The sequence below is a fragment of the Saccopteryx leptura genome, chromosome X, assembly GCF_036850995.1.
Source record: "Saccopteryx leptura isolate mSacLep1 chromosome X, mSacLep1_pri_phased_curated, whole genome shotgun sequence".
NCBI classification, from domain to species: domain Eukaryota; kingdom Metazoa; phylum Chordata; class Mammalia; order Chiroptera; family Emballonuridae; genus Saccopteryx; species Saccopteryx leptura.
This window is the reverse complement of record NC_089516.1, coordinates 117,118,529-117,145,741: the sequence shown is the minus strand read 5'-3', so window position 1 is coordinate 117,145,741 and position 27,213 is coordinate 117,118,529. Positions and strand designations below refer to the sequence as shown.

Below are 27,213 nucleotides of genomic sequence, written 5' to 3'. Positions count from 1 at the left end.
ATACCCATCCACAAAACATTCTGCAGATAATTTCAGAGTTTCTGAAACCAGTCTGTATACCACTCCTGTGGTGAAGTGATCGATAGCCCCATTTAGGCTACATGAAATACTAATTAAGAGAATGGCCATTGAACTCAGACAAACATGATCTAAACCAGGCATTTTCTAGGTAGATAATGTGGAGTTAGTCATTCCACCTCTGAACCTCTATTTCCTCATCTAAATATGACAATAATACCTATGCCCAAAGCTACTGTGATGATTAAATGAGAAAATGCATGTAAAGAAGCTAACAGAGTGCCAGGAATATATAGTATTTTCAGCAAATGAAAATTGTTATTATTTAGTGATAGGAGTCATCCTTTGTCGGTGTTCAGTGGTGCTCACCTGGATTTCACACAGGGTTCATCAAGAATTGAACACTATTCTTCAGATTTCTACTTACACATCACTTAGTCTAAGAAATCACTTGTGACCTTCATCTCCCCAGCGGATACCCCAAGGCTACACTGTGACACGTTGGACTTGCCCCGAAATAGTGCTTATCTCAAGGCATTGCAGGTGTCTAGCTATCTGTCCCCTCCCCATTTCCGGTCCCCTCAAGGGCAGTCCCATATCTGCTTTATACTCAATTCTATTCTCAGTGCCTATAGCACATAAGAGGTGCAAAATAATTCTGGAATAAATTAATAAGGAAGGAGAAAAACAACCTCCCCAGTAAGCTTTTAGAAAAACTGTGGTTGGAGAGAGGAGACCTCATCATTCACTCTGCCTTACTCTGAAGACTAGCAATTGAGACATCAGAAGGGGCTATTGAGAAGGTAAATGCTAAAAACTGGCCTTACCTGTGTTTCTCTCAATCACAATTCTTGGTTAACTAGCCCCCAAACCTATTATTCCTTATGATGTCTCTGAAGCCTTTTAAAGTACCTTCTGAGTCATGAAAGAAAGAACATTCCAGTCAAAAGCATATTTGTTTGAATATGCTTAATCATTTCCTTAATCATTTTTAATTTATATTTAAATTCTTTATATTGACCTTTACTATTTAGGATATACACTTTTTTATTAAACAATGTCTGATTAAATAACTCACAGTAGTCACTAGTCATGTAATGTTAAAGTGAGTTTATCAGTCTCTTATTATTAAAGAGATTATGTTATCATTGTTAACCACACAGTGAAGTCATCTCAGCTGCTCATGAAGCTCTGATTCCTTCCAGCCCCAGTGACGCATAGATATTTGTAATCCCTCCAAGTTCTACAAGCTCCATTTAATGGCTATGTAGCAAGAGAATTTAGCAGACTTATTGTGCACAAGTAACTTGGCCCTTTCTGATCCCAGTGGGTAATTAAGTAGACAGTCGTCAGATTGGTTGGAGAATGAACTTTTCTGCCTCTTGGAGAATTTCCATATAGATCAGGCATATGATACTAATTTTCAGAGAATTGAAATGCACATAAACAAAGCAAAATATTTTAATCTTTCTTTGATTTAATGGGCATTTTACAATCAATGGCTAATGTCAATTACACAATTCCACACTCTCAGTATCGGAGATTGTGCTGGTGCCATATTGAACTTAGAACATTCCCTGGAAGATTATTTTAACCATTTATCTCTGTCTCATAAAATTAAGAACAGAAAAGATTGTGGCAAAAAAAGAAAACTAAAACAGTATTTTAGTTTCCTAGTTGCTAGGGCTATAGATGGAATTTTATGACTACTTTCCAAAGCTTATATTTCTGAAAGAAGGTTCATTTTTAATATATAAATAATAAAAATGTAGGTGGCCTCAACAGCTGTAATTTTTATAAATTACAGAGCTGCCTTCTGCCAAAGTTTGAAATTGGCATTCTGCACAGCCAAAAACTCTGATCCTTGCTGTTATCTAATTTGGAATTTTAGCTACTATTTCCAGGCTATTAACCTCCACATCTGGACTGCCAGTGACCTCACATCAGGATGCCACTGCTGCTTCAGTATTGATCAGTGGCGTTCTCTTTCCGAATAGGTGATAAATTTATTAAGCATCCAGGCTGCCTCAGCTTTAGGCAATTGTCTCCTTAAGAATTATAGTATTTATTCATTGGAGGATAATAAGACAAGGGAAGAAGTAAAATAATTTTGCCTGTAATTTGCAGCTGTTTCATATAGAGCTATGCTTCACAGAGAAAAGAGCCTGAAGTTCGATATTATATAACATCCCCTACTTTGCATAAGACATTGTGAATAATTTTTTTTACAAGACGCACTTTATTTATGAGCAGGTCCCTCCATAGAAAGAGTATGTTAGGGCTTAATGCTGATGAATGGAGACAGCACCATTCACACTTCCAGGTTATGGTCTGTCAGTACTTTCATTATATGTACTAATTTACAAGGATTTATTTATTTTCTCACAAATGTAAAAACGTGCTCCAAGCTAAACATGCTGTCTGTGCGTCTGAGCCCAATGTTTTCCTTGATGGAGATGGTGGTATGGGGACTCAAGCTGTCGTGTGCCATTCTTCCCACCGCCACCCCTACTCACCCTGAATCACTGACTAAACTTGTGGTAATATCAGTGATCTATATATTTTTTTTCTTGCTTTAAAAATGAATACTGGTAAAAATTTTAAACCCTGGAAGTGGTTCTTTCAATGCAGTGTAATTCCTTTCTTATTTAAAGACTGTGCCTTCAATTGTATTTTTAGTGCTAATGAAAATGCTGTCAGTAAGCACATCAATAGATGTGGCCATGGGAACAAATTATGGCCACAACACTGGGTACCAAATTTTAGAAATCTAGGTACAGCATAACCCCCAAATACAAGTCAATTGAATCTGCAGATCTTGCTAGCCCCAGGTGGTTTTATGTGCTCTGAAATCACTCACATCCCTATCTCTGAAGAATAAAACTTAAAATATACTGAACATGCACCACCTCCTCCTACTCAGTCTAACAGACAGTAATAGATCATACTGCATCGTCAACATCCCTGCGCTACACTAAATACTCCTTATGGGAGGAAAACCAACCCCCTCAGGTAACGATAAAAATAATTTTTCCCTGCCTGGGATTTTACGTTTGGGTTTTTTTTTTTTAATTTTTATTTTATTTATTCATTTTTAGAGAGGAGAGACAGAGAGGAGAGAGAGAGACAGAGAGAGAGAAGGGGGGGAGGAGCTGGAAGCATCAACTCCCATATGTGCCTTGACCAGGCAAGCCAAGGTTTTCGAACCAGCGACCTCAGCATTTCCAGGTTGACGCTTTATCCACTGCACCACCACAGGTCAGGCTACGTTTGGTTTTTAACCCTAATGAAAATTAAATACCCCTTAAACTTCACCAGTGAAGAGTTTGTAAAACTAGTTGTTTGGTGAGTGTATGTGTGTGTGTGTTTATGTGTTGTGTGTGTGTGTGTGTGTTGGTTTGTTTGTTGGTTGGTTGGCTCATTGGTTTGTCAGTTAGTTGGTTAAGAAAAATGAAAGGAAACAAAAATATAAAGACATAAAATATGCCCAGTGCAATAAGCCCTATCACACTGTCCCTCAAAGCCTTTTGTACTGTTTCTTTTTCAAATCCAAATGTAAGTGTAACCCAATCAAATTTAATTAAAAAGTCCCAAGGAAAAAGAAGTATTTCAGAATTTGGACCACGATAAAAGAAATTGCTACACAAATATATGAAATGAAAGTATCCTACAAACTGTCAGCCAAATATCCCTGAAGACCAATAGTTATTTCATAAGCCTCATCTGTAAAATTCAGTTGACATGAACAGAGAGAGCAGTTCATCGTGTTTAAAAGTTCACAAAAATGAAAAGTGAAGAAACCATGTAAAGTTCAGGATTAGCATCTCTGGATCAATATAAACTTCTCTCTGATGAGGATGATAAGCGTAGTGATCAATGAACAGGGTTGTCCTCCCTGGTGTCCACATAAAGAGATGTTGGACCTCCCCAAATATACTAGTTTTTGTAAGAATCCACTTATTTCTCTATAACTTCTGTGAATCTGCTCCAATTTTCAGAGGACTGGATTTTCTAAGACACTAACTCTTAGTTAGAGCAACCCTTTCTGAGTATTCCTCTTAGTTCTTAGTTAGTTCACAGTGACATTCAGTCTGCACTAATTATAATGGCAAACAACTCATGATGTCATAGACTTCAAGCCCATCTACTCTCACTCAGCCTTTCTTTCTCCAGACTTATCTTGATTCTTTTTTTTTTTTTTTTTTTTTTTGTATTTCTCTGAAGCTGGAAACGGGGAGAGACAGTCAGACAGACTACCGCGTGCGCCCGACCGGGATCCACCCGGCACGCCCACCAGGGGGCGATGCTCTGCCCCTCCAGGGCGTCGCCCTGTTGCGACCAGAGCCACTCCAGCACCTGGAGCAGAGGCCAAGGAGCCATCCCCAGCACCCGGGCCATCTTTGCTCCAATGGAGCCTCGGCTGCGGGAGGGGAAGAGAGAGACAGGGAGGAAGCAGGGGGTGGGGGTGGAGAAGCAGATGGGCGCTTCTCCTGTGTGCCCTGGCCAGGAATCGAACCCGGGACTTCTGCACGCCAGGCTGATGCTCTACCACTGAGCCAACCAGCCAGGGCCTTGATTTCTTTTTTTGTTTTTGAGAGAGAGAGAGAGAGAGAGAGGGACAGACATACAGGAAGAAAAGGGAGAGAGACAAAAGACATCAACTCATAGTTGTGACACTTTAGTTGTTCTTTGATTGCTTTCCCATATGTGCCTTAACTGGGGGCTTCAGCTGAGTCAATACCCATTGCTCAAGCCAGCAACCTTGAGCTCATGCCAGCGACCTTGAGCTCAAGCCAGCGACCTTTAGGCTTCAGTTAGTGGCCACAGGGTCATGTCTCTGATCTCACACTCAAGACTGTGACCCTGCAATCATTTTTTTGATCTTTCAATGTATCTTCTTATGACAGCCAAAAAAAATTTTTTTTAGCAAGAGAGAGAGATGAAGAGACAGACAAGGACAGACAGACAGGAAGGGAGAGAGATGAGAAGCATTAACTCATAGTTGCTGCACCTTAGTTGTTCATTGATTGCTTTCTCATATGTGCCTTGACCATGGGGCTACAGAGACCTAGTGACCCCTTGCTCAAGCCAGCGACCTTGGGCTCAAGCTGGTGAGGCTTGCTCAAACTGGATGAGCCCGCCCTCTAGCTGGTAACCTCGGGGTTTTGAACCTGGGTCCTCCACATCCCAGTTAGATGCTCTATCAAATGTGCCACCTCCTGGTCGTAACATGGTTTTATTTTTAATTTTCTGAGGTAACTGCATACTTCTTTCCACAATGCCTGCACAAGTCTGCATTCCCACATTGCACAAGGATTCCCTTTTCTCCATATCCTCACCAACACTTGTTTTTTGTTGATTTATTGATGGTAGTCATTCTGATAGGTATGAGGTGATAGCTCATTGTTGTTTTAATTTGCATTTCTCTGATGGCTAGTAATGTTGAGCGTCTTTTCATATATCTACTGGCCATCTGTAATGTCCTCTTTGAGGAAGTGTCTATCCAGATTCTTTGCTCACTTTTTAATGGGATTATTTGGTTTTTCTGTGTAGACTTGTATAAGTTCTTATAAATTTTAGATATTAACCTCTTATCAGAAGTACCATTGGCAAACATATTTTTTTATTCAGTGGGGTGTCTTTTCATTTTGTTGATGTGTTTTTTTGCTGTGCAAAACTTTTTAGTTTGATGTAGTTCTATTTGTTTATTTTTCTCCTTTTTCTTTTACCCAAGAAAATATATCAGAAAAAACTAATGCTACAAGAAATGTCGGAGATTTAACTGCCTGTTTTCTTCTAGAGTTTTTATGGTTTCAAGTTTAATATTTAAGCCTTTAATCCATTTTGAGTTTATTCCTGTGTGTGGTATAAGAAGGTGGTCTAGTTTCATTATTTTCCTTTTTTTGCACATGTCTGTCCAATTTACCAAACACCATTTATTGAATATACTGTCTTTACCCCTTTGTATGTTCTTGCCTCCTTTGTCAAATATTATTGGCTATAAATGTATGGGTTTATTTCTGTGTTCTCTATCCTGTTCCACTGATCTATATGTCTGTTCTAATGTCAATGCCATGCTTTACTATGTCCTTGTAGTATAGTTTGATATTATGCAGTATGATTTGTCCTATTACTTGTTTTTCTTTCTAATGATTGCTGTGGGTATTGGAGGTCATTTGTGGTTTCATATAAATTTTTGAAATATTTATTCTAGTTCTTTAAAATATGCCATTGATATATATTCTTCTTCTTCTTCTTTTCCAAATGAGAGGAGGAGAAATAGACAGACTTCAACATACACCTCAACTGGGATTCACCTGGCAACCCCTGTCTGGGGCCAATGCTCTGCCCATCTGGGGCCATGCTCACAACCAATTGAGCTATGGCTGCAGGAAGGAAAAGAGAGAGAGAAGGGGAAGTGGAAGGGTGGAGAAGTAGATGGTCGCTTCTGGGTGTGCCTTGACTGGGAATCGAACCTGGGACATCCACATGCCAGGACAATGCTCTACCACTGAGCCAACTGGCCAGGGCCACCACTGGTATCTTAGTAAGAATTGGGTTGAATCTATAAATTGCTTTGAGTAGTATGGACATTTTATTGATGTTAATTCTTACAATCCATGAACACAGTATATGCTTCTATTTACTTTATCTTCTTCAACTTCTTTTTTCAGTGTCTTATAATTTTCTGAGTACAGGTCTTTCACCTTCTTGTTTTTTTCTTGTTTTGGTTTTTAAGCAATTGTGAATGAAATTTTTTTCTTAGTTTTCTTTCTGATAGATCATTATTGATGTATAAAAGTCTGAGTTTTGGTAATTTTGTTGTATCCTACTACTTTACTGAATTTATTTATCAGTTCTAGTAGTTTTTTGGTGGAATTTTTAGAGATCTCTATAGAACCTATAATGTCATCTGAAAATAATGACAGTTTTACTTTTTCCTTTCCAATTTAGTTTCCTTTTATTTCTTCCTCTTGTCTGATTGCTATGGCTAGGACTTCCAGTGCTATGAAAGGAGACATTCCTTCCTTGTTTCTGATCTTAAGGGAAACACTTTAAGTTTTTTCCCATTAAGTATGATGTCAGCTATAGGTCTATCATATATGGCCTATATTGTGTTAAGATATGTTCTCTCTATTCTCACTTTGCTGAGAGTTTTTAACATAAATGTGTGCTGGATGTTATCAAATCTTTTTTCTGCACCTATTAATATGATCATGTGGTTCTTATCTTTCATTTTGTTTATGTGGATTGTGTTTATTGATTTTCAGACATTGTATCAGTTTTGCATACCAAAAATAAATCCCACTTGTTCATGGTGTATGATTGTTTAATGGATTGATTAATCTAGTTTGCCAATATTTTATGGAGGATTTTAGTATCAATTTTCATCAGGGATATGTTCTTTCTTTGTAGTTTCTGTATCTGGTTTTGGAATTAAGATAATGCTGGCCTCATAAAATGAGCTTGGGTGTCTTCCATGTTCTTGAGTTTTTTGGTATTGTTTGAGAAGTGTAGGTGTTAGCTCTTTAAATATTTAGTAAAATTCATCTGTAAAACCATCTAGTCTAGGACTTGTGTTTGTTGGGAGTTTTTTGATTACTGCTTCAATTTCACTAGTTCTAATCTGTCTATTCAGACTCTCTGGTTCTTCCTAATTCAATTTCAGAGGACTCTACATTTTCAGAAATTTATCCATTTCTTCCAGATTGTCCAATTTGTTGGCATGTAGTTGTTTGTAATATATTCTTACAAATCTTTGTATTTCTTTGGAGTCAGTTGTTACTTCCCTTCTTTCATTTCTAATTTTATTTATTTGGTTCTTCTCTTTTTCTTTCTTGATGAGTCTGGTTAAAGGTTTCTCAATCTTGTTTATCTTTTGAAAGAACCAGCTCTTGATTTTATTGATCTTTTGTACTTTTTTAGACTATATTTCATTTATTTATGCTCTAATCTTTATTATTTCTTTTCTTCTGTTTACTTGTGCTTTGTTAGTAGTTCATTTAAATGTAAAATTAGATTGGTCTTTTTTTGAGATTTTTTTTTTTTTTCATTTCCTGAGGTAGGCCTGTAATGCTATGAATTTTCCTCTTAGACTACTATGCTGCATCCCATAGATTTTGGGTTATTGTGTTCTCATTTTCATTTGTTTCAATGTATCTTTTTATTTCTTCTTTGATCTCATCGTTGACCCTTTTGTTGTTTAGGAACATGTTATTTAGCTTCCATGTCTTTGTGTTTTTTCAGGGTTTCTCTTGTGATTGATTTTTAGTTTCATACCATGTGGTCATAGAAAATGGTTGATATGGTTTTAGTCTTCTTAAATTTATGGAGATTTGTTCTGTGTCCTAACATGTAGTCTATCCTTGAAACTGTGGATCCTGTGACACATTCTCTTCCACTGGGTGCTCCAAGAATATCCTTTGTATGAGTTATCCTTGTATGAGGAGGCAGCAGTCATGTTCACAGGAATGTAATGGGTAAATGTCCCCCATCCTTAAGCCACACAACTCAGTCACTGACCTGCCACTCAGTAATATTTAATGCAGAGATCACAGAAAGTGATATCAGATTATAGGCCTGCCACAAACCAGACCAAATTCTAGGCATTCAATAAATTGATTTTACCAAAACACAAACAAAAATAAAAAGGGGAGATACTCATCCTCAGTTCAGATGTTCTGGAGATAAAATAAATATTTATGTGTGATCATCTTATGACCTAACTCAATTTTAAAAGTCTTCTTACAAACCTCTGTAAAAGTCCTTATGCCTGTACAAATGATAAAGGGACTTATTGGCATGGATTTTCTTATTTGGAAATGTTGGTTTTCTTAGGGAACTCACTAACACATAGATGACTTTAGAGACATTCCAGGAAAGTTAAAATGCATCTGGAACTTTTATAGATGTTAAGGATTAATACTTCATGAGAAACATCAGGATTAACCAAAGTGCACCTTAAAGCCAAGTCTTAATATTAATCTCCTGCCAATGAATTAGCTCATCCAAAAGCAGTTTATTAAGTTGGGTTTATAAACTGTCTTTGGATGAGTTCACTCTTTGCCAGGAAAATTATTATATATGTATGTGTGTGCGCGGACTTTCACACATTTATGCTAAACGGACATGTTTGTTATCATAGCTTTCCTACCTTTAACATACATTATCAGTTTCCCAAGGTCTGAATAAAGGAAAAGTTGGATAAGACAAAATTATAGAGTAGTTTTAAAGTAACGTGTAAAGCCAGTAGCCACGGCCACCATCATAGCCGCCTGGCCCATGTAGGTTCGCATTTGATTCAGACAGTCAGTAATGAAACAACGGAGCCAAAAACTGGTGGGCCATCACCTTTAATCCTAGCTTGCACCCAGCAGGCAATAAATACACACACTGGGTTCCAAAACCCACTCATTCAGTTCTCACAAAGCCACTGACTTATCCGAGTTTCCTAAAATCAAAGTTTCTCCCTCACTAGACTTATTCACCTCTGTTCTCCATCTCCTCTCTGCACAAACTCTGCACTAACTGGCTTCTCCTTCAGCACTCCACCATTTTGGCTGCCTTTCCCTGGCCTCCTACATGTGGCCTTTCTCTGCTCTCCCCTCTAATGCTAATCTCAGGAACTGAGAGCGAGCAAGCTCCCTGTCTGCCCCACTTTATAGTGTAGAAATCAAAACCTTTAATTCAATATGCAAACAAAGAAGTCTCTGATACAAAGTCACTTATCTGAGGTATAATGGGATTCCTCATGAGAGTGTACCACCCCATATCATGCAATCAGTCAAGGTGTGAGGAAAAGCTTAGTCTTAAAACTAAGCCTTAGGCTGTAAGGACCCTGTCTGCTTACAGCCTGTCCCCCACACCCAATGCAAACTATAAGTGAGCAAATATATATATCAGTTTACAAACTTATTTGACCAACATAACATCATTTGGTTATTTTCAAGAGCAGTGTCAAAAGAACCAAGGGATGCAGGAGTTGAACTATATGTTCTGTATATGTGTCTGACACTTTTAAAATACATTATTTCATATGATACTTATAACAACCTAGGCTTGGGTAACCAATTCATTCTAATTTGCTAGGACTGTCCCAGTATTAAAACTGAACCTTGCCTAAATCCCAGGCAAACTACAACAGTTGATCACCTTACTAGGTAAGGCAGTAAAAGGTGTTTGAAAACCAGTTTCCATCATGGAGTGGGTGGTAGTGGGTGTCTTTTCCCTACATCACCAACAAGCAATTCTTGGACACCAGCTAGGTGTCTTACAATTTAATTTATTTCTGATTCAATTATGATACTACCTACCTAGATATAGCATCAGATCCCAAACGGGTGCAGAGTTGACTTCAGGTGGTGAACACACAATACAGTGTACAGATGATGTGTTGTGGAATTGTGCACCTGAAACCTATATAATTTTGTTATCTTATCACCCCAATAAATGCAATAAAAAGGGAGGAAAACATCCCACAAGGTGAGAGCTCAATCCTACAAGACTCTCCCCACCTGCCACTATAGATGCCAATAGCAAGTCCAGGTTGTGAACTCTGCTTCTGACCGACTAGGGTATAAATCAGAGGTTCCAACAACTCTCAAATTGGTTCTATTAATTTTCTAGAATGACTTACAGAATTCAGAGAAACATTTTATTTACTAGGTCACCAGTTTATTGTAAAAGATATAGCTCTGGAGCAGTCAAATGGAAGAGTTGCATAGGGAAAGATATAGAGAAAGGGCGCAAAGCTTCCATGTCCTCTCAGAGTGAGCCACTCCTCCCAATTCACTACATATTCACATAACCCAAAAGCTCTCTGAATCCTGTCCTTTGGGTTTTTGTGGAGGCTTTATTACATAGACACAACTGATTAAATCCAGTGGTGGGATTCAGCTGGTTTGCACTGTTCAGTAGAACCAATACCTAATTTTTTGTTGAGTTCTGTGAACCAGTTGTTAAAATGGCTCTTGTAACCAGGGATCTCTCTAAGGTGGGCACCTGAGCAGCCACCTAATGTAGAAATTACAAATTTACATTCTTTACTCTTTTTTAATGTTTATCTGTGCACCAGCATAGTCTAAGTGCCCTTAGTAATGTTCATTGTGTCCATAGGTGAAAAAAATTGCAAGTGAGGATGCCAATCAAGAAGCAATTTAGGCCTGACCTGGCGGTGGTGCAGTGGATATAGTATCAGACTAGGATGCGAAGGACCCAGGTTCGAAACTTCAAGATTGCCAGCTTGAGCAAAGACTCATCTGGTTTGAGCATGGCTCACCAGCTTGAGCCCAAGGTTGCTGGCTTGAACAAGGGGTCACTCTGTCTGCTGTAACCCCCTGGTCAAGGCACATATGAGAAAGCAATCAATGAACAGCTAAGGTGCCGCAATGAAGAATTTATGCTTCTCATCTCTCTCCCTTCCTGTCTGTCTGTCCCTATCTGACCGTCTCTCTGTCTCTCTCTGTCTCTGTCACAAAAAAAACAGTCAATTTAGAAATATCTTAAATAATATTTTTATTATTTTTGTGAAGTATTATTTAATATTTTTTCATTAACATTTTAAAACATTTTCTTATACCAATCTAGTTTTGTGTACTTCTTTTTTGTTCTTACTTAAGTATTAAATGCATGAAATAATAAACTACCTTTCGGTGTATCATTTTTCTATACTTAAAAGGGTTGTTAAATTATTTAAATCCCACCACTGATTAAATCATTGGCCATTTCTGATTGAACTCCATCTCTAGCCTTCTAATCACATGGTTGGCTTCACTGGCAACTAGCTCATACTTAAGTGAGGTTCAACATTAACACAACAAAAGCCACCTTTGTCAACACTTAGACAATTCCAAGAGTTTTAGGTGCTTTTTGTTAGAAATGAGGATGAAGAATATATATATATATATATATATATATATATATATATATATATATATATATATATATATATATATTTCTTATAACAAATCACAACATAGTCAGATATCTTTTCCATATTTTACCAAAGAGGCTGAAATTTGGAGCGACAAATTTCTCCATCAAAGTCACACATCCATTATGAGCGATGATTCAGTATATGAACTGTAGCCTTCTGTTATTTTTTCTGGAAGCTTAACCATTCTTTTGGAACCATACTTTTGCATTTAACCATACTTTTGTTCTTCAGTGACACCCCCCCCCTTAATAGATACTACAAAGAAAAAAATTCAGTCCAGTTTATCAAGATTATTGCAAACTTCCTGTTAACTGATTGTGAATTGAAATAATTGTAATACTTTCCAAGTCAGTTATTTCTAATTCAACTAGGAAATAGCAAGTAGCCTATGTACTTGTACCCTAAAAGAGATGCAATGCATATAATCTCCCTTGTTTTTTTGCATTTATCTTAAGGGTTTTTTTTCTCTTTGTGGGGGTAAGCAAGTGTCAAGGGAGTGGAAATGTTAAACTGGACAATACAAAATTATTAGACCTGCCTTTATCTCCATACATTACATTTTGTCATTTCTTCTCAATACACAAAGAAGCTAATGTGTGCCCAAACAGACCTCTCCCATCACTATCCTGTCTGTGCTAAGCATAATTGAATCCATATGTCTTTAAAATGCTTTTCCATTTCTATAGCTTCTTTCAAATTCTTGATCTTGGTGCAAATGTGGCCCACTAGCTTCCTAATGCTCATTTGCTCTTTCTCAACAGGCATCTCAGTTGATAGGCATGGATTCATTTACTTTGTAGATGGGACTATGATTCGGAGAATTGATGAGAATGATGTGATCACCACCGTAATTGGCTCCAACGGTCTGACTTCCACACAGCCACTGAGCTGTGACTCAGGAATGGACATCACTCAGGTAGGCGTCACTGATTTTCAAGTGTTATCACCATTTGGCATCATGGAAATGAATAACCATTTTCTACAGAAATTAGGTGGAAAGGAAGCTTGGGGTATCTGTTATAACATCAGATAGAGAAGTTACTTTTTATGTAAGTTACTTTTTTCCTCCTCAGAAAAACTCAGTTGGCACAAAATGGCAAGTGGGGATGGGAGTAATGCCAGGTGGAATTTTGGCATAAGAATTAAAGTACCTCAAATTTAAATCAGTTAGAGGATAAGGCTAATCTCACTTATGAACTATATTCCTAGATACATAATTTTATTTTTTAAATAATACAGTATCTCACATTTGGGAAAGTACTGACTACTAATTTTTTTTTAAAATTTAAAAATAATTAATTTATTGATAAGTTGAGAGAGAGAAAAGAGAAACACCAAGTTGTTGTTCCACTTATTCATGCATTCATTGGTTGATTCTTGTATGTGCCCTGACTGGGAATTGAACCCACAATTTTGGCATATTGGAACAATGCTCTAACTAACTGAGCTACCCACCCACGGCCTGACGACTAAAGTGTTTATAAATCTTGTTAAATGAACATGAGTATGACTTGTTATTTATGTATCTGTAAAAAGCTATTTCTAGAGCATTTGAAAGTTTTTTAAGTAAAAGCAACATTCCTTCTGAGATCTATTTTACGTGTATTTCAGAAAGCTTTATGCCAGTAAGGAAAAAAGGGAAAATTCAGTGTAGCTCTCATCTGAGTCCAAAATTCTGATTTTACCACAATTCTACAAAATCAAGAGTAGATATGTAGAGAGATTATAGAACATACAGCATAGTTCCAGTATAGTTCCAGTGCCCTGTGGGCAACTTTCTTAGTCTTCAGACACAAGATGTTGGTATTTAAAATAAGGAAATAGTCGAGACATCCTCATAAGGCATTGTAAGCTTTAATATTCCATGTACCTGTGACTCTGATGAAGGAGATTATTAGATTTTTTTTCAAATGAATTAAAGTAGAAATTGAGAGTTTTAGAATTAGTGCTCAGAGGGGATATTTTTGACAGCAAATAATGAAACACCTATCTAAAAGTGGTTTAAATAATAAGGTTTCATTATCTTACATAGTAGGATGGCCAGAGGTAGGCAAAGATGCCAGCAGATTTTCTCCTTGTGTTACAATGGCCAAAATCAAGTCACATACCCGTGTCATCACCAGTCACTGGCAAAGGGAAAATCAGGTCTTCAAAATGGATTCAGACCTTCTAGAACTGAGTTGCTGTCCCTGAGCATATTACTACTTAATTCTTGAACCAAAATCAGGGTTCTGTTACTACTGGGGAGGCAGCCAGCAATGTCCTCCACAGTTAGGATATTCCTGTCACTTCATTATTTATGCTACCTGAAACCTAGTACAACAAGAAAAAGAAAGTGAACACATCACTCAGAAATATTGCTTTAATCATTAGCTATAATATTCCCTCCCATCTCCATTCGCCATGCATACCATTTGTATAGAACACTAGAAATGTACCTTTTGGGGGGTTTCTTCCCCTGTGCCTCTGCCTCACCCCGGAAACTCAGAAAATCATCAAATAGAGTCAACTCTAAAAATAAAATGGAGATCAGGAGGCCTGGAAAACAGACAAAATGAGTGAACGATTCTATTTTTTTAATACTTTAATAATTTTATTTTTTTTAATGGGGCGACATCAATAAATCAGGATACATATATTCAAAGATAACATGTCCAGGTTATCTTGTTGTTCAATTATGTTGCATACCCATCACCCAAAGTCAGATTGTCCTCCGTCACCTTCTATCTAGTTTTCTTTGTGCCCCTCCCCCTCCCCCTTTCCTTCTCCCTCTCCCCTCTCCCCCCGTAACCACCACACTCTTATCAATGTCTCTTAGTCTCATTTTTATGTCCCACCTACGTATGAAATAATGCAGTTCCTGTTTTTTTCTGATTTACTTATTTCACTTCATATAATGTTATCAAGATCCCACCATTTTGCTGTAAATGATCCGATGTCATCATTTCTTATGGCTGAGTAATAAGTATTCCATAGTGTATATGTGCCACATCTTCTTTATCCAGTCATCTATTGAAGGGCTTTTTGGTTGTTTCCATGTCCTGGCCACTGTGAACAATGCTGCAATAAACATGGGACTGCTTGTGTCTTTACGTATCAATGTTTCTGAGTTTTGGGGGTATATACCCAGTAGAGGGATTGCTGGGTCATAAGGTAGTTCTATTTTCAGTTTTTTGAGGAACCACCATACTTTCTTCCATAATGGTTGTACTACTTTACATTTCTACCAACAGTGAATGAGGGTTCCTTTTTCTCCAACATTTGCTATTACCTGTCTTGTTAATAATAGCTAATCTAACAGGTGTGAGGTGGTATCTCATTGCAGTTTTGATTTGCATTTCTCTAATAACTAATGAAGATGAACATCTTTTCATATATCTGTTGGCCATTTGTATTTCCTCCTGGGAGAAGTGTCTGTTCATGTCCTCTTCCCATTTTTTTATTGGATTGTTTGTTTGTTGTTGAGTTTTATGAGTTCTTTGTACATTTTGGATATTAGGCCCTTATCTGAGCTGTTGTTTGAAAACATCATTTCCCATTTAGTTGGCTGTCTGTTTATTTTGTTATCAGTTTCTCTTGCTGAGCAAAAACTTCTTAGTCTGATGTAGTCCCATTCATTAATTTTTGCCTTCACTTCTCTTGCCTTTGGAGTCAAATTCATAAAATACTCTTTAAAACCCAGGTCCATGAGTTGAGTACCTATGTCTTCTTCTATGTACTTTATTGTTTCAGGTCTTATGTTTAGATCTTTGATCCATTTTGTGTTAACTTTAGTACAGGGGGACAAACTGTAGTCCAGTTTCATTCTTTTGCATGTGGCTTTCCAGTTTTCCCAGCACCATTTATTGAAGAGGCTTTCTTTTCTCCATTGTGTGTTGTTGGCCCCTTTATCAAAAATTATTTGACTATATATATATATATGTGGTTTTATTTTTGGGTTTTCTATTCTATTCCATTGGTCTGAGTGTCTATTTTTCTGCCAATACCATGCTGTTTTTATTGTTGTGGCCCTATAATATAGTTTGAAGTCAGGTATTGTAATGCCCCCAGCTTCATTCTTTTTCTTTAGGATTGCTTTGGCTATTCGGGGTTTTTTATAGTTCCATATAAATCTGATGTTTTTTGCTCCATTTCTTTAAAAAATGTCATTGGAATTTTGATGGGAATTTCATTAAATTTGTATATTGCTTTGGGTAATATGGCCATCTTGATTATATTTATTCTTCCTAACCAAGAACAAGAAATATTCTTCCATCTCATTATATCTTTTTCGATTTCCCTTAACAATGGTTTATAGTTTTCATTATATAAGTCCTTTACATGAATTAACGATTCTTAAGAGAGATTTGACTGGATCAGGCTATCAAGTCCTAGAGCAGTCTAACTTTTTATGTTGCAAAATCCTACATAAGACAAGGAAAGGAAGCCACATTTATGGCAGTAAGGAAGATTGTGAAAGTGTTTATATGGAGGAGGGGAAAGAAAGGAGAGATGGACATATATGATTCATTCATGGAATATTTTTAACTTAAAGTAGTACATTTAGCACTGCAATCAGTCAACTCTAGACAATTTATCTCTTTCTGTGTGGAAAAGTTATGTTGAAAAGAACATTCTTCATCTAAATAGAGCAAACATAATCCTCATCACCATGAGAAGGTGACACTTTGCAAGCCATAACTGCCACCATAAAAACAACCTCATCTCTTTTAGGTTGGAATGTAGAGTGTAGCCCAGGGGTCAGGAACCTTTTTAGCTGAGAGAGCCATGAACGCCACATATTTTAAAATGTCATTCTGTAACAGCCATACAACAACCCGTGTACATTACAAATTATCTAATAAAAATTTGGTATTGTCCCGGAGGACAGCTGTGATTGGCTCCAGCCACCCGCAACCATGAACATGAGCGGTAGGAAATAAATGGATTGTAATACATGAGAATGTTTTATATTTTTAACATTATTATTTTTTTATTAAAGATTTGTCTGCGAGCCAGATGCAGCCATCAAAAGAACCACATCTGGTTCACAAACCATAGGTTCCTGACCCCTGGTGTAGCCCATTGAAAAGAGGCTCTGGTGACCAAGAGTCAGAATCACATTTTTTCTATGACATTTCATTCCAAGCCTCATTTTCCTTGATGCCTCCATCCCTTTTCCTTACAAAAATGATTCAGAAAAAAAAAGTAATTTGTGGGTAGTTGGAAGGGGGACAGAAGCCTCATGTTCATATTATTTGGCAGCTGTCTATTGCTGTCCATCATTTCCTGTCCTATGCTTAAAGTGCCCTGAAGAGCAACTAGAATATTTCCTCTTGAGCTGGTAGAACAACGAGTCCATATAGTCCTCAGTGTCCAGGTTATCACCTTCCACCTTTATTAGGGGCTTGCTTCTCACAGCTCCATTCTCTCAGTCCGGAATTACCTTTGCTGATCCAAATTTCACTCCCCACCTTTCTCACAACTCATCTCTCCCATGGGAACTTTCCCTGATGGTTCTAGTTCTCACTGTTGTCTCATTCCCTTACTGAAAGTTAGAATCACCACATTTAATGTGTAATCTGTTCTCTGTAAGCCGACTATGTCTTCAACTAGTCTCCCAAGGTAGACTGTGTTCTTTAGACATGCATACAAGTGCTCTGCAGGTGCAGTGAACATGTATACCAATACTGAAAGGACACATGGTGCAAACAAGATGGAGAAGCAGCGAGAAATGAAGCTAGAGAGCTGAATGGAAAGTATATGGCGAATGACTTGATAAGCATGATAAAGTTTCAGTTTTATCCAGTGGACAACAGGGAACCAATAACAGCATTAATCAGCGAAGCGCATTTTTAAAATAGTATTAAGCATGGAAATGTGTTTTGCAAAGATCAGTCTAGCCTGACCGTTGGTGCAGTGGATAAAGCCTCAACCCAGAACGCTAGGATCACAGGTTCAAAAACCCGAGGTTGTGGCTTTGAATGCAGGCTATCAGCGCAGGGTTGCTGGCTTAAGTGGAAGAATCATCTTGATCCCAAAACTAGCCAGCCTGAACCCAAAGGTCACTGGTTTGAACAAGGGGACACTGGCTTGGCCCTGGTCAACAATATACAAGTAAAGTGAAAGCAACTATGTGTTGATGCCTCTTACCCTCTCTTTCTCTTTCTCTCTTTTTTCTTTCTCTCTCTTCTTCTCAAAAAAAAATCAGTCTAGCTGTAGTATAGAGAATCAAGTGAAAGAAAACAGTGTTAGAGGCAGGTAGAACACTTACGAGGCAGTTCAAGTAATATAGGTGTGACAGGCACAACACAAGCACCTTTTCAAGAGACTTCCCTAAAAACAAAATTGCTTTCCAATGTAATTGGGGGGGATTCAAATGCTATATCTTTGGAACACAACTCTGTGATGACACTTACCATGAAGCAGCTCAGCTTTATGTGGGTTACAAAGGCAAGCAGGGACAATGGCCAACCGTGCAGTTATCAGCAGTGTGGATTAAGAAGGCTAGACAGACTGGTGAAATACTAGAGCTAAAAGCAAAGAATTTGTCAACTGACTTAATTTCAGAATAAAGGAGTTATGTAGCTGAGGACACCATTCTCTGAAAAAAGAAAAAGAAACAGGTTTCAGTGAGGGGTTAGATAATGGGTTTGGTTTAGGGCAGGGGTCCTCAAACTACGGCCCCGCGGGCCGCATGCGGCCCCCCGAGGCCATTTATCCGGCCCCCACTGCACTTCCAGAAGGGGCATCTCTTTCATTGGTGATCAGTGAGAGGAGCATAGTTCCCATGGAAATACTGGTCAGTATGTTGATTTAAATTTACTTGTTCTTTATTTTAAATATTGTATTTGTTCCCGTTTTGTTTTTTTACTTTAAAATAAGATATGTGCAGTGTACATAGGGATTTGTTCATAGTTTTTTTTTATAGTCCGGCCCTCCAACGGTCTGAGGGACAGTGAACTGGCCCCCTGTGTAAAAAGTTTGGGGACCCCTGGTTTAGGGCATGCTGACTTCAAGGTGCCTGTGTGCATCCAGGGAAGTATTTTTTGTTTGTTTATTTTGTATTAGTTTTAGAGAGAGGAAGGGAGAGAGTGAGAGAGACAGGAACATCAATCCATTTTTGTATGTTTCCTGACTGGGGATCAAACCAGCAACCTCTGCTTTGGGATGATGATCTAAGCAACCGAGCTGTCCAGCCAGGGCTGAGGAACTATATTTGGGAGGCAATTCGATATAGGTCTTTAAAGCTCAAGGCCTGAGGAGAAGATATGATTTAAGATTATCAGTTTACACCTACTACTGACAGAGGAGTGGGTAAGATTTTCCAGGGAGCATAAAAAAAGAGAAGGTTTAAGATAAAACTCTTAGGAATGTCAGTATTCAAGAGAAGGCTAGAGAATGGGAGTCCACAAAGGAGACTGAGAGGAAAAGACCCGAGCAGTAGGAGAAAACCAGGAATATGTGTGGTCAGAAAAGCCAATGGAAACAAGCTTCTAAAAGGAAGATAATGGTTAATATCAGATGCTGCTTAGAGGTCACATAAACTAAGGTGATTTTTTAAGAAGCCATTTAGCTTGACAGCATTCGTGACTCTGATGAAAGTGCCTTTGGTACAGTGCTAATTAATTGGAGTCAGGCTGCAGTGGCAGAGTAGGGGGTGAGGAAATGGAGAAAGTGAAAATAGATCACTTTTTTGAGATGTTTGGCTAGGAAGGGGAGGTTTTAGCATTGAAGCAAATCAGTGCCCATGTGTGCACCAGGTGGACAGAAGTTGGGGAACACCTAGAGAAATGAGATGGGTGAGTGGATAGAGTGTCTAGCAGGAGGAAGCCAGTGTGTGGCACACCTTCCCTGATGCTCAGCCTCCTTGGCCAGTTTCTCTTGTCTGTTTAGACAATGGTGTCAGGTGGAGGACCCATGGTGCCTGTGACTATACTTAAGAGCATGAGCTGTCCTCAGCTAGAGCGAAGAAAGCTGAGTAGAGAACTTCATAATGCCTTCCAAAAAGAAAGCCCTCAATTGTTTATAGTAGAGCTTACTGTGATCCAGCTGAGTTTACACTGTGCTCAGTTTCATATATCAGTAAATCCAAATATATTGATGGGTGAGGGTGAAGACAGATGTCTAAATGAGAGCACACAGATCCTGCTGACAGGAACAGATGGAAGAGAAAAGAGAGGCCTTTGCTACAGCATGAAGCTTTGAATCAGACCTTATACAGAGCTTACTGATCCTAAGGCTATGTGACGGTATCATACATTATCAAAAGGTCTTCTAGAGTCCCCACCTTTTGAAAGTTTTAAAGCAAATATTGGCTGGCAATGATCTATGAATACTTGAAATACAGGCCTCTCTGGAGTCAGAAATGTGAATCAGCTGTTTTCTCAAGGTCCCTTCCAACTCCATGAAGGTTTCTGTACAGAAGTATAACATAGTTCCTAAACTTCTTCATTCCTTTCCCTGCCCCTGAATTTCAAAACCAAAGGTCTCCGACAAGGGAAGGCCCATCCATTCTAGCAGAGCACCTTTGGAAGTTAGGAAGTGGTGCAGACAACAGGCCGCTTTCTCCTACCTGCTTTTGTCTTCCACACTTTTCTGAGGCAAATGTGAGCCCCAGGAAAATTCAGTCCTCAATAACCTGCCCTAATCTTCAGTGTATCCTGATGTTCTCACTACAGTAGTTTTAATAATAACTGATAGCACTTATTGAGAGCTTACTGTATGCCATAAACTATGCTAAGCATCTTATTCACATTTTATCTCCTCAACCCAACCACCCTTAAGAAGTATAATTAACCTCACCTACAGAAGAGAAAACTGGTAGTCAGAAAGATTATGTATTGCACTATGACCATGCAGTTATTAAGTGATACAGCCAAGGTCCAAGCATAAGCCTTCTGACCCCATATGCTTTTTTCCAACTTCTATATATTCAACAACAGTTGGAGATGACCAAATATCATTCTATTTAGGGGGTAACAAATGTAACATCGCTTGGTTGAGGAATGTGCTATTTATTTACTGAATGTACAGTATGTTCAGTAGCACTTAGGAAATAGTTTGACAAAGTATAATCATCTCAATAAATAAAATTTGCTCTGACAAAAAATCAGCCATTTGTTCAAAATCAATATCTTTTTTTTATTTACTGAAATGTGAAACTTAGCTATTGGTATAAACTCTGAGGCATAACTTCCTTTTATAAGTACTGCTATAAACAGCCAGGCCTTTCACTTCAGGAGATGAGTTGATTATGAAGAGATTGGACCCTTTGTTTCCATTGCTGCTTTTGAATCATCCCACTCTGGTAATGCACTCCCATCTCATGCCTGCCTGGAATGGAAATGGGAGTTAGACCTGTTCTCTTGGTGAAACTGTAAATCTGAGAGTTGATTCACTCCTTGGAGACAGCCTCATGTTCTCCCCCCAGATCAGCCCAATAGCACTGAGCTGATAATTTTAATTATAGTGCAATATAATAGCAACATGGACCTTCTGTGTGATAGAGAATCCTGACCCAATGTTCCTAAGGTACAAACTTTAAGGTGTTTGTAGAGTATCCATTTATGGAGGGCAAAACCTGCCCTCCATAAATGCTTACTGAATCATTTGTGTATTCTACAGTAGTTCCCCAAAACACCCATTTGTCAGGTGAGCCTAACAGGTGGATGGAGGCTTCACTGAAGCTATGAAAGAACAGTAAATGGTTCTTTGGAGGAGCAAACTTTGGCCCCATGCATTTAATCTATTGAGCTAGTTAGTCTACTGGAAATCCTGCTCCTTTATTCAATTATTTGATGGTGGACTTCCCTCCAGAATGCTCTCTTCATGTAGTAACAGTCTAATTTCTCCTCAGATGCCTCTTGTGATAGGGAGCTCAGCACCTCTCCCAAGCAGGTCACTCCTTCTTTGAATGTCTCAGACTAATGTGAAGCTATCCTGGGATCCCTTTAAATTTTTGATCTTCCTTTAATGTTCACCATCTAATCTTATTGCAATTCTTCAGGCCCTAAGCTATGAATTTTATCTGTTTTCTATGAAGTAACTGTATTAGTGAACTGAGAGCACTATACTGGGTACTTCATATATGTTTTCTTATTGAATCCTCATGGCAATTCTACAAGGTAAGTATTATATTCCCCTATTTTTAATAAACATGAAAAAAAAGTTCAAAGGAATTGAGTAACTTGATCAAGGTCACATAACCAATAAGTGGCAGAGTTGAAATTTGAACCTGATTGACTTCATACCAAAGTCCACATTTTTTTTCACCAAACTACTATATCAAACTGCCTTCTCCACTGACAGCCTTATCAGTACATATGAACAACTCTCTCAGGCTTCCTAAGTTGCATCCACAATTCATTTAACTGTAACTCACTTGCAATGGTTTTGAGTTCCTTCACTATTCTCCTCAATCTTCTCTGAACATGTTTTCATTCTGTCTTGTAGAAACATGTTCCATCTATATCTCTTTGAAAATGAGGCTTCCAGAAATGAATAAAATAATGCAGGCCTGCTCTGACTAATTCAAAGGTAGAATGGGGATAATCACAACCCTCTTTCTTTTTTTTTTTTTAATAATTTTATTTTTTTTTATTTTTTATTTTTTTTTTTCATTTTTCTGAAGCTGGAAACAGGGAGAGACAGTCAGACAGACTCCCGCATGCGCCCGACCGGGATCCACCCGGCACGCCCACCAGGGGCGATGCTCTGCCCACCAGGGGGCGATGCTCTGCCCATCCTGGGCGTCGCCATGTTGCGACCAGAGCCACTCTAGCGCCTGAGGCAGAGGCCACAGAGCCATCCCCAGCGCCCGGGCCATCTTTGCTCCAATGGAGCCTTGGCTGCGGGAGGGGAAGAGAGAGACAGAGAGGAAGGCGCGGCGGAGGGGTGGAGAAGCAAATGGGCGCTTCTCCTGTGTGCCCTGGCCGGTAATCGAACCCGGGTCCTCCGCACGCTAGGCCGATGCTCTACCGCTGAGCCAACCGGCCAGGGCCAATTTTATTTTTTTAATGGGGTGACATCAATAAATCAGGATACAAATATTCAAAGATAACAAGTCCAGGTTATCTTGTCGTTCAATTATGTTGCATACCCATCACCCAAAGTCAGATTATCCTCTGTCACCTTCTATCTTGTTTTCTTTGTGCCCCTCCCCCTCCCCCTTTCCCTCTCCCATTCTCCCCTCCCCCCCGTAACCACCACACTCTTATCAATGTCTCTTAGTTTCACTTTTATGTCCCAACTACGTATGGAATAATGCAGTTCCTGGTTTTTTCTGATTTACTTATTTCGCTTCGTATCATGTTATCAAGATCCCACCATTTTGCTGTAAATGTTCCGATGTCATCATTTCTTATGGCTGAGTAGTATTCCATAGTGTATATGTGCCACATCTTCTTTATCCAGTCATCTATTGACGGGATTTTTGACAACCCTCTTTCTATATTCTCTGTCTCTGTTAATTTTTCCTGGTGGTATTCAAAAGGATTTCACCAGAGAATGTTTACTTCAAACAAAATAAGTCCCCATATATAAAACTGATGCAAACAGCAGATTCAAACAAGAAGTAGTATCCTAGAAACTTTCTATTCAGGCTCACTCCCACCCAATGGTGGTTTATATAGTGACCCCCAAGGTACTTTTGCAAAATGCTAAGGAAATAAAAGCACAGGTTAAAGAACCACGGGTAAAGTTGAGTAGGATTTTTGGACAGTTTTGATGTGAGTATAGAGGACTAAAAATTCATATGTCTCTCATGCCCACCTCCTCATCTTGTACTTGCACACTTGGTTATTTGCATTATAGTGCAAGATCTTACATTAGTCTGTATTCAATTCCATCTTGTTAGATTTAGCCATATTTTTGTAGTCTTCTGCTATAATAAAATATCATCACTGTCCTTCCCAGCCTTGTGTCACTATGGATTTAATGAATATCTTCTATGTCTTCTTCCATGACAAAATCGATGGGCATATAGACCTAGATGAAATGGTGACACCACTAGACTAGTTATCTATTAGAGTATGAACATGTGTGTTTGAACTATCACCACCTATGTGTCATGATTCCTAGTGGATCAAGAAATCAATATAATAGGCTATAATCAACTTTTTAAAAAATGAAATAAAACAAAAAATTCAGTGTATCATTATAGTAAGGGTAGCTATGTAAGTACTGTTGCATGACACTTTCATTTCAACTGTAGTTTCAGAAAATGATGTAAAATATATCTTACTGAAAGTCACAATTAGAACATGTTTGAAAGCCACTACTTTCACCAATATTTCTCCCAACTTACCCACAAAAGTATCATGAGAACCTTTACTAGGTTGGCAAATTTGTTTAAAAGGAAATAAGAATTCCTTAACATAATTTGTTCCTAGTCATAGTATCCATAAGCACCACTTTATCATCATTTTTAGTTCTTAGTTTTTAAACAACTGGTAATAACACATTCAAGGGTCTTTTCCAAATCAACATCAGGTTACCTCCATGCAGTTTGTGGGGCACACTTCTCATTCTTCTTGAAGTCAGAACTATATTTAACCATCTTTAATCTTCTAGCACATATTCTACTGCTCACTAGTTCTCAATACAGTCATCCTTTGCCATATTGTGGTTCACTTTTTACAGTCTCACTGTATCATGGATTTTTAAATTGTATATATGTAATTTCGTATCATGGATTTTTCACTATACTGCAGGATTTTATGGTATATAGGTATTTTATATATTTATTATTTTGTGATAAAATGAGCATTTTCTAGCCTCAAGAATTGAGAACAATATAAAAAACATTAATTAAAACATATTAGTATTCACTGATGAGTACTGATATAAAATTTTATATGTTGTTAAAATTACATAGATTTAAGAATGTAGAAAGTGTTTAAAAGCATAGGAAGTGTTTATAAAGTGTGGGAAAGGTTTATAAGAGTGTGGGAAGGGTTTATAAAACCTTCAAACATATATAAATAATAAAATAAATACAAGGTCACTACTTCGCCGATTTTCGCCTATCACAAGGGGTTCTGGAACCTAACCCCACAATAGATGAGGGAGCACTGTAATCACCAGGATGTGTTCTAAAAACTCATTTACAAGTTCAATCTAAGAGGTAATTCTTCCTGTCCATGAAACTTGAACTCCATTTAAACAAGATACCTACTCTTATGAAGTCCCTTCACTCATCTTAGATTTTGGTAACTTTGAATCAATGTTCTTTGTGGTCATTATTTTTAAACAGAGAAAATCAACCTTCTCTCTTTCATGCATCAGCATTATACCACCTTCCCCAAACAACAGACCTCTGCCTTCTTTGGTTACCTTTCACTCTTTACATAACTGAAAAAGCCATTATCTGTTGTCCTTAGAATCTTTTGAAAGCATCATATAATCTAACTACAACTGGGTAGAAAGAGAAATACAAAGCCACCTCTTCAAAATCTACATGTCAATTCCACTTTATCAAGTGTATTGTCTGTTGTTTTGAAAAAAATCTATAAAATAATATCCAGGCACGAAAAAGTTACAGAAATTAGGGGAGGGGAAGAAAAGAAAAGAAAAGAAAAGAAAAGAAACAGTAGATTTAGAACAGAAAAGGCACCTTCTCTTGCCCTTCTTAAAATTCTTGCCTAATGTCCCTCACTGTCATTTCCTCTCACCTTAGCCAACTATTCCATGTCTATAAAATGTTCCCCATCACCTGAGTGATATGGATGGTATTGATACTCAAGTTCTTCAGGGTTGTCTTTCTTTGTGCATTTCCATCACTTTCCCATGTGCACACTGAAAAAGAACAGAATTAGATCTTTCAAATGAAGGCCATTATAAGTGAAATTCCCTGCAGGGACAGACTTCTGAATTTTGTGAGGCTCTGTCAGGAATTAAGAAAATCTGAATTATAATAGGTTTTCTTAAATAAAAGGATCTCTCAGGGGGGGAAAAGAAAGTTTATTTTAAAAATTCTTGCCACCAGAGGTGAAAAATCTCACCACTTCCACCTCCAGCACACCCTCCAAATACTTCAGTGACTACAGTACCTATCTCACTATCAAAGCACAGAAGAGAAAGTTCGGTGGCCACACTCCAGATAATTCAAATGAGGGATATGTGGTAGAAGGAAGGAATAAGTATTAGGTAAACATTAAGACAGGAAAGCTGAAAGTAAGTTATCTAGAATATCTGTAAACACTTCTTTCAGGGGCCAGCAATACCAGTGGGCAGCAGGCACAGCTTGGTGGGAGTAAAAGAAAGGTGACAAAGGGATAAGAGAAGATTACAGAATAGAGAACATTTAAACCAGCAGATTAATAAGGTCCACTGGTTAGTAATATGAAACCAAAAATGTTATTTTGTAGCTCTTGTGCCATGGATTTACCTTGTCCTATTTGGTCCTAGTTAGTTCAGCCAACTGAGTCAACCACTTCTATAATGATCACTAACTAATGGGTGAGATGGTATTAAAACTTATACCAGGAGAAAGAAATATGATATATATATATATATATATATATATATATATATATATATATATATATATATATATCTCAGAGGAATATTATACAGCCTTTAAAAAGAAAGAAATCTTGTCACGTCCTACAACAGGCATTAACCTTGAGGACATTATGAAAAGTAAAATAAACCAATCACAGAAATATAAATACTGTAGGAGTCTACTCATATGAATTTTCTAAAATAATCAGGATAGAAACAGAAAGTAGAAATGTGGCTACCATGGCTACCAAGGGCAGGGGAGAGAGGGAATTAGTGTCCAATGAGTCAAGTTTCAGTGTCATAAAATGAAGAAACTCTAGAAATATGTTGTACAATATGAATATACTTAACACTACTGAACTATACACTTAAAAATGATCAATATGATAAATTTAAATTTAATGTTATGTGTTCTTTTTCTCAATAATAATAATGAAATCATACCAACCAGACCTCTGGTGAAATTTTTCATTTTCTTTCTCTGTTCTCATGTCTGGACCTCAATGGTGCTGACATCTAACTTCTCACCAATTGGTTGTTGCAGCAGTCTGAACAGAAGCATCCAAAATCAGCAGTAGTCTGCAATATTCATTTCAGCCATATGCACTCGGTCAACACACATCATTTAGCCAGGCCCTCCTTCTAATCCGAAAGTTTATACCATAAATGAAGAAATGGGTGTGGGGAAGTACTAGTCTCTACAAGGTAAAGAGGGAGCATAGTCTACATCAACCATAGCAGGAAGGTGCTGCTAACTTAGCCAGTCTCTTCTCCAG

At 37.9% G+C, this 27,213-nt stretch overlaps 1 protein-coding gene across 4 annotated transcripts in view; it reads left to right on the top strand.

The window, feature by feature from the left end:
- The window catches only part of TENM1 (teneurin transmembrane protein 1), a 774,232-nt gene that overhangs the window by 668,038 nt on the left and 78,981 nt on the right, over positions 1-27,213 (top strand). For all 4 annotated transcript variants that reach the window (XM_066357037.1, XM_066357038.1, XM_066357036.1 and 1 more), the window contains one exon: positions 12,715-12,869. In XM_066357037.1, the coding sequence (XP_066213134.1) occupies positions 12,715-12,869 (155 nt within the window). The remainder of the gene's footprint in view (positions 1-12,714; positions 12,870-27,213) is intronic.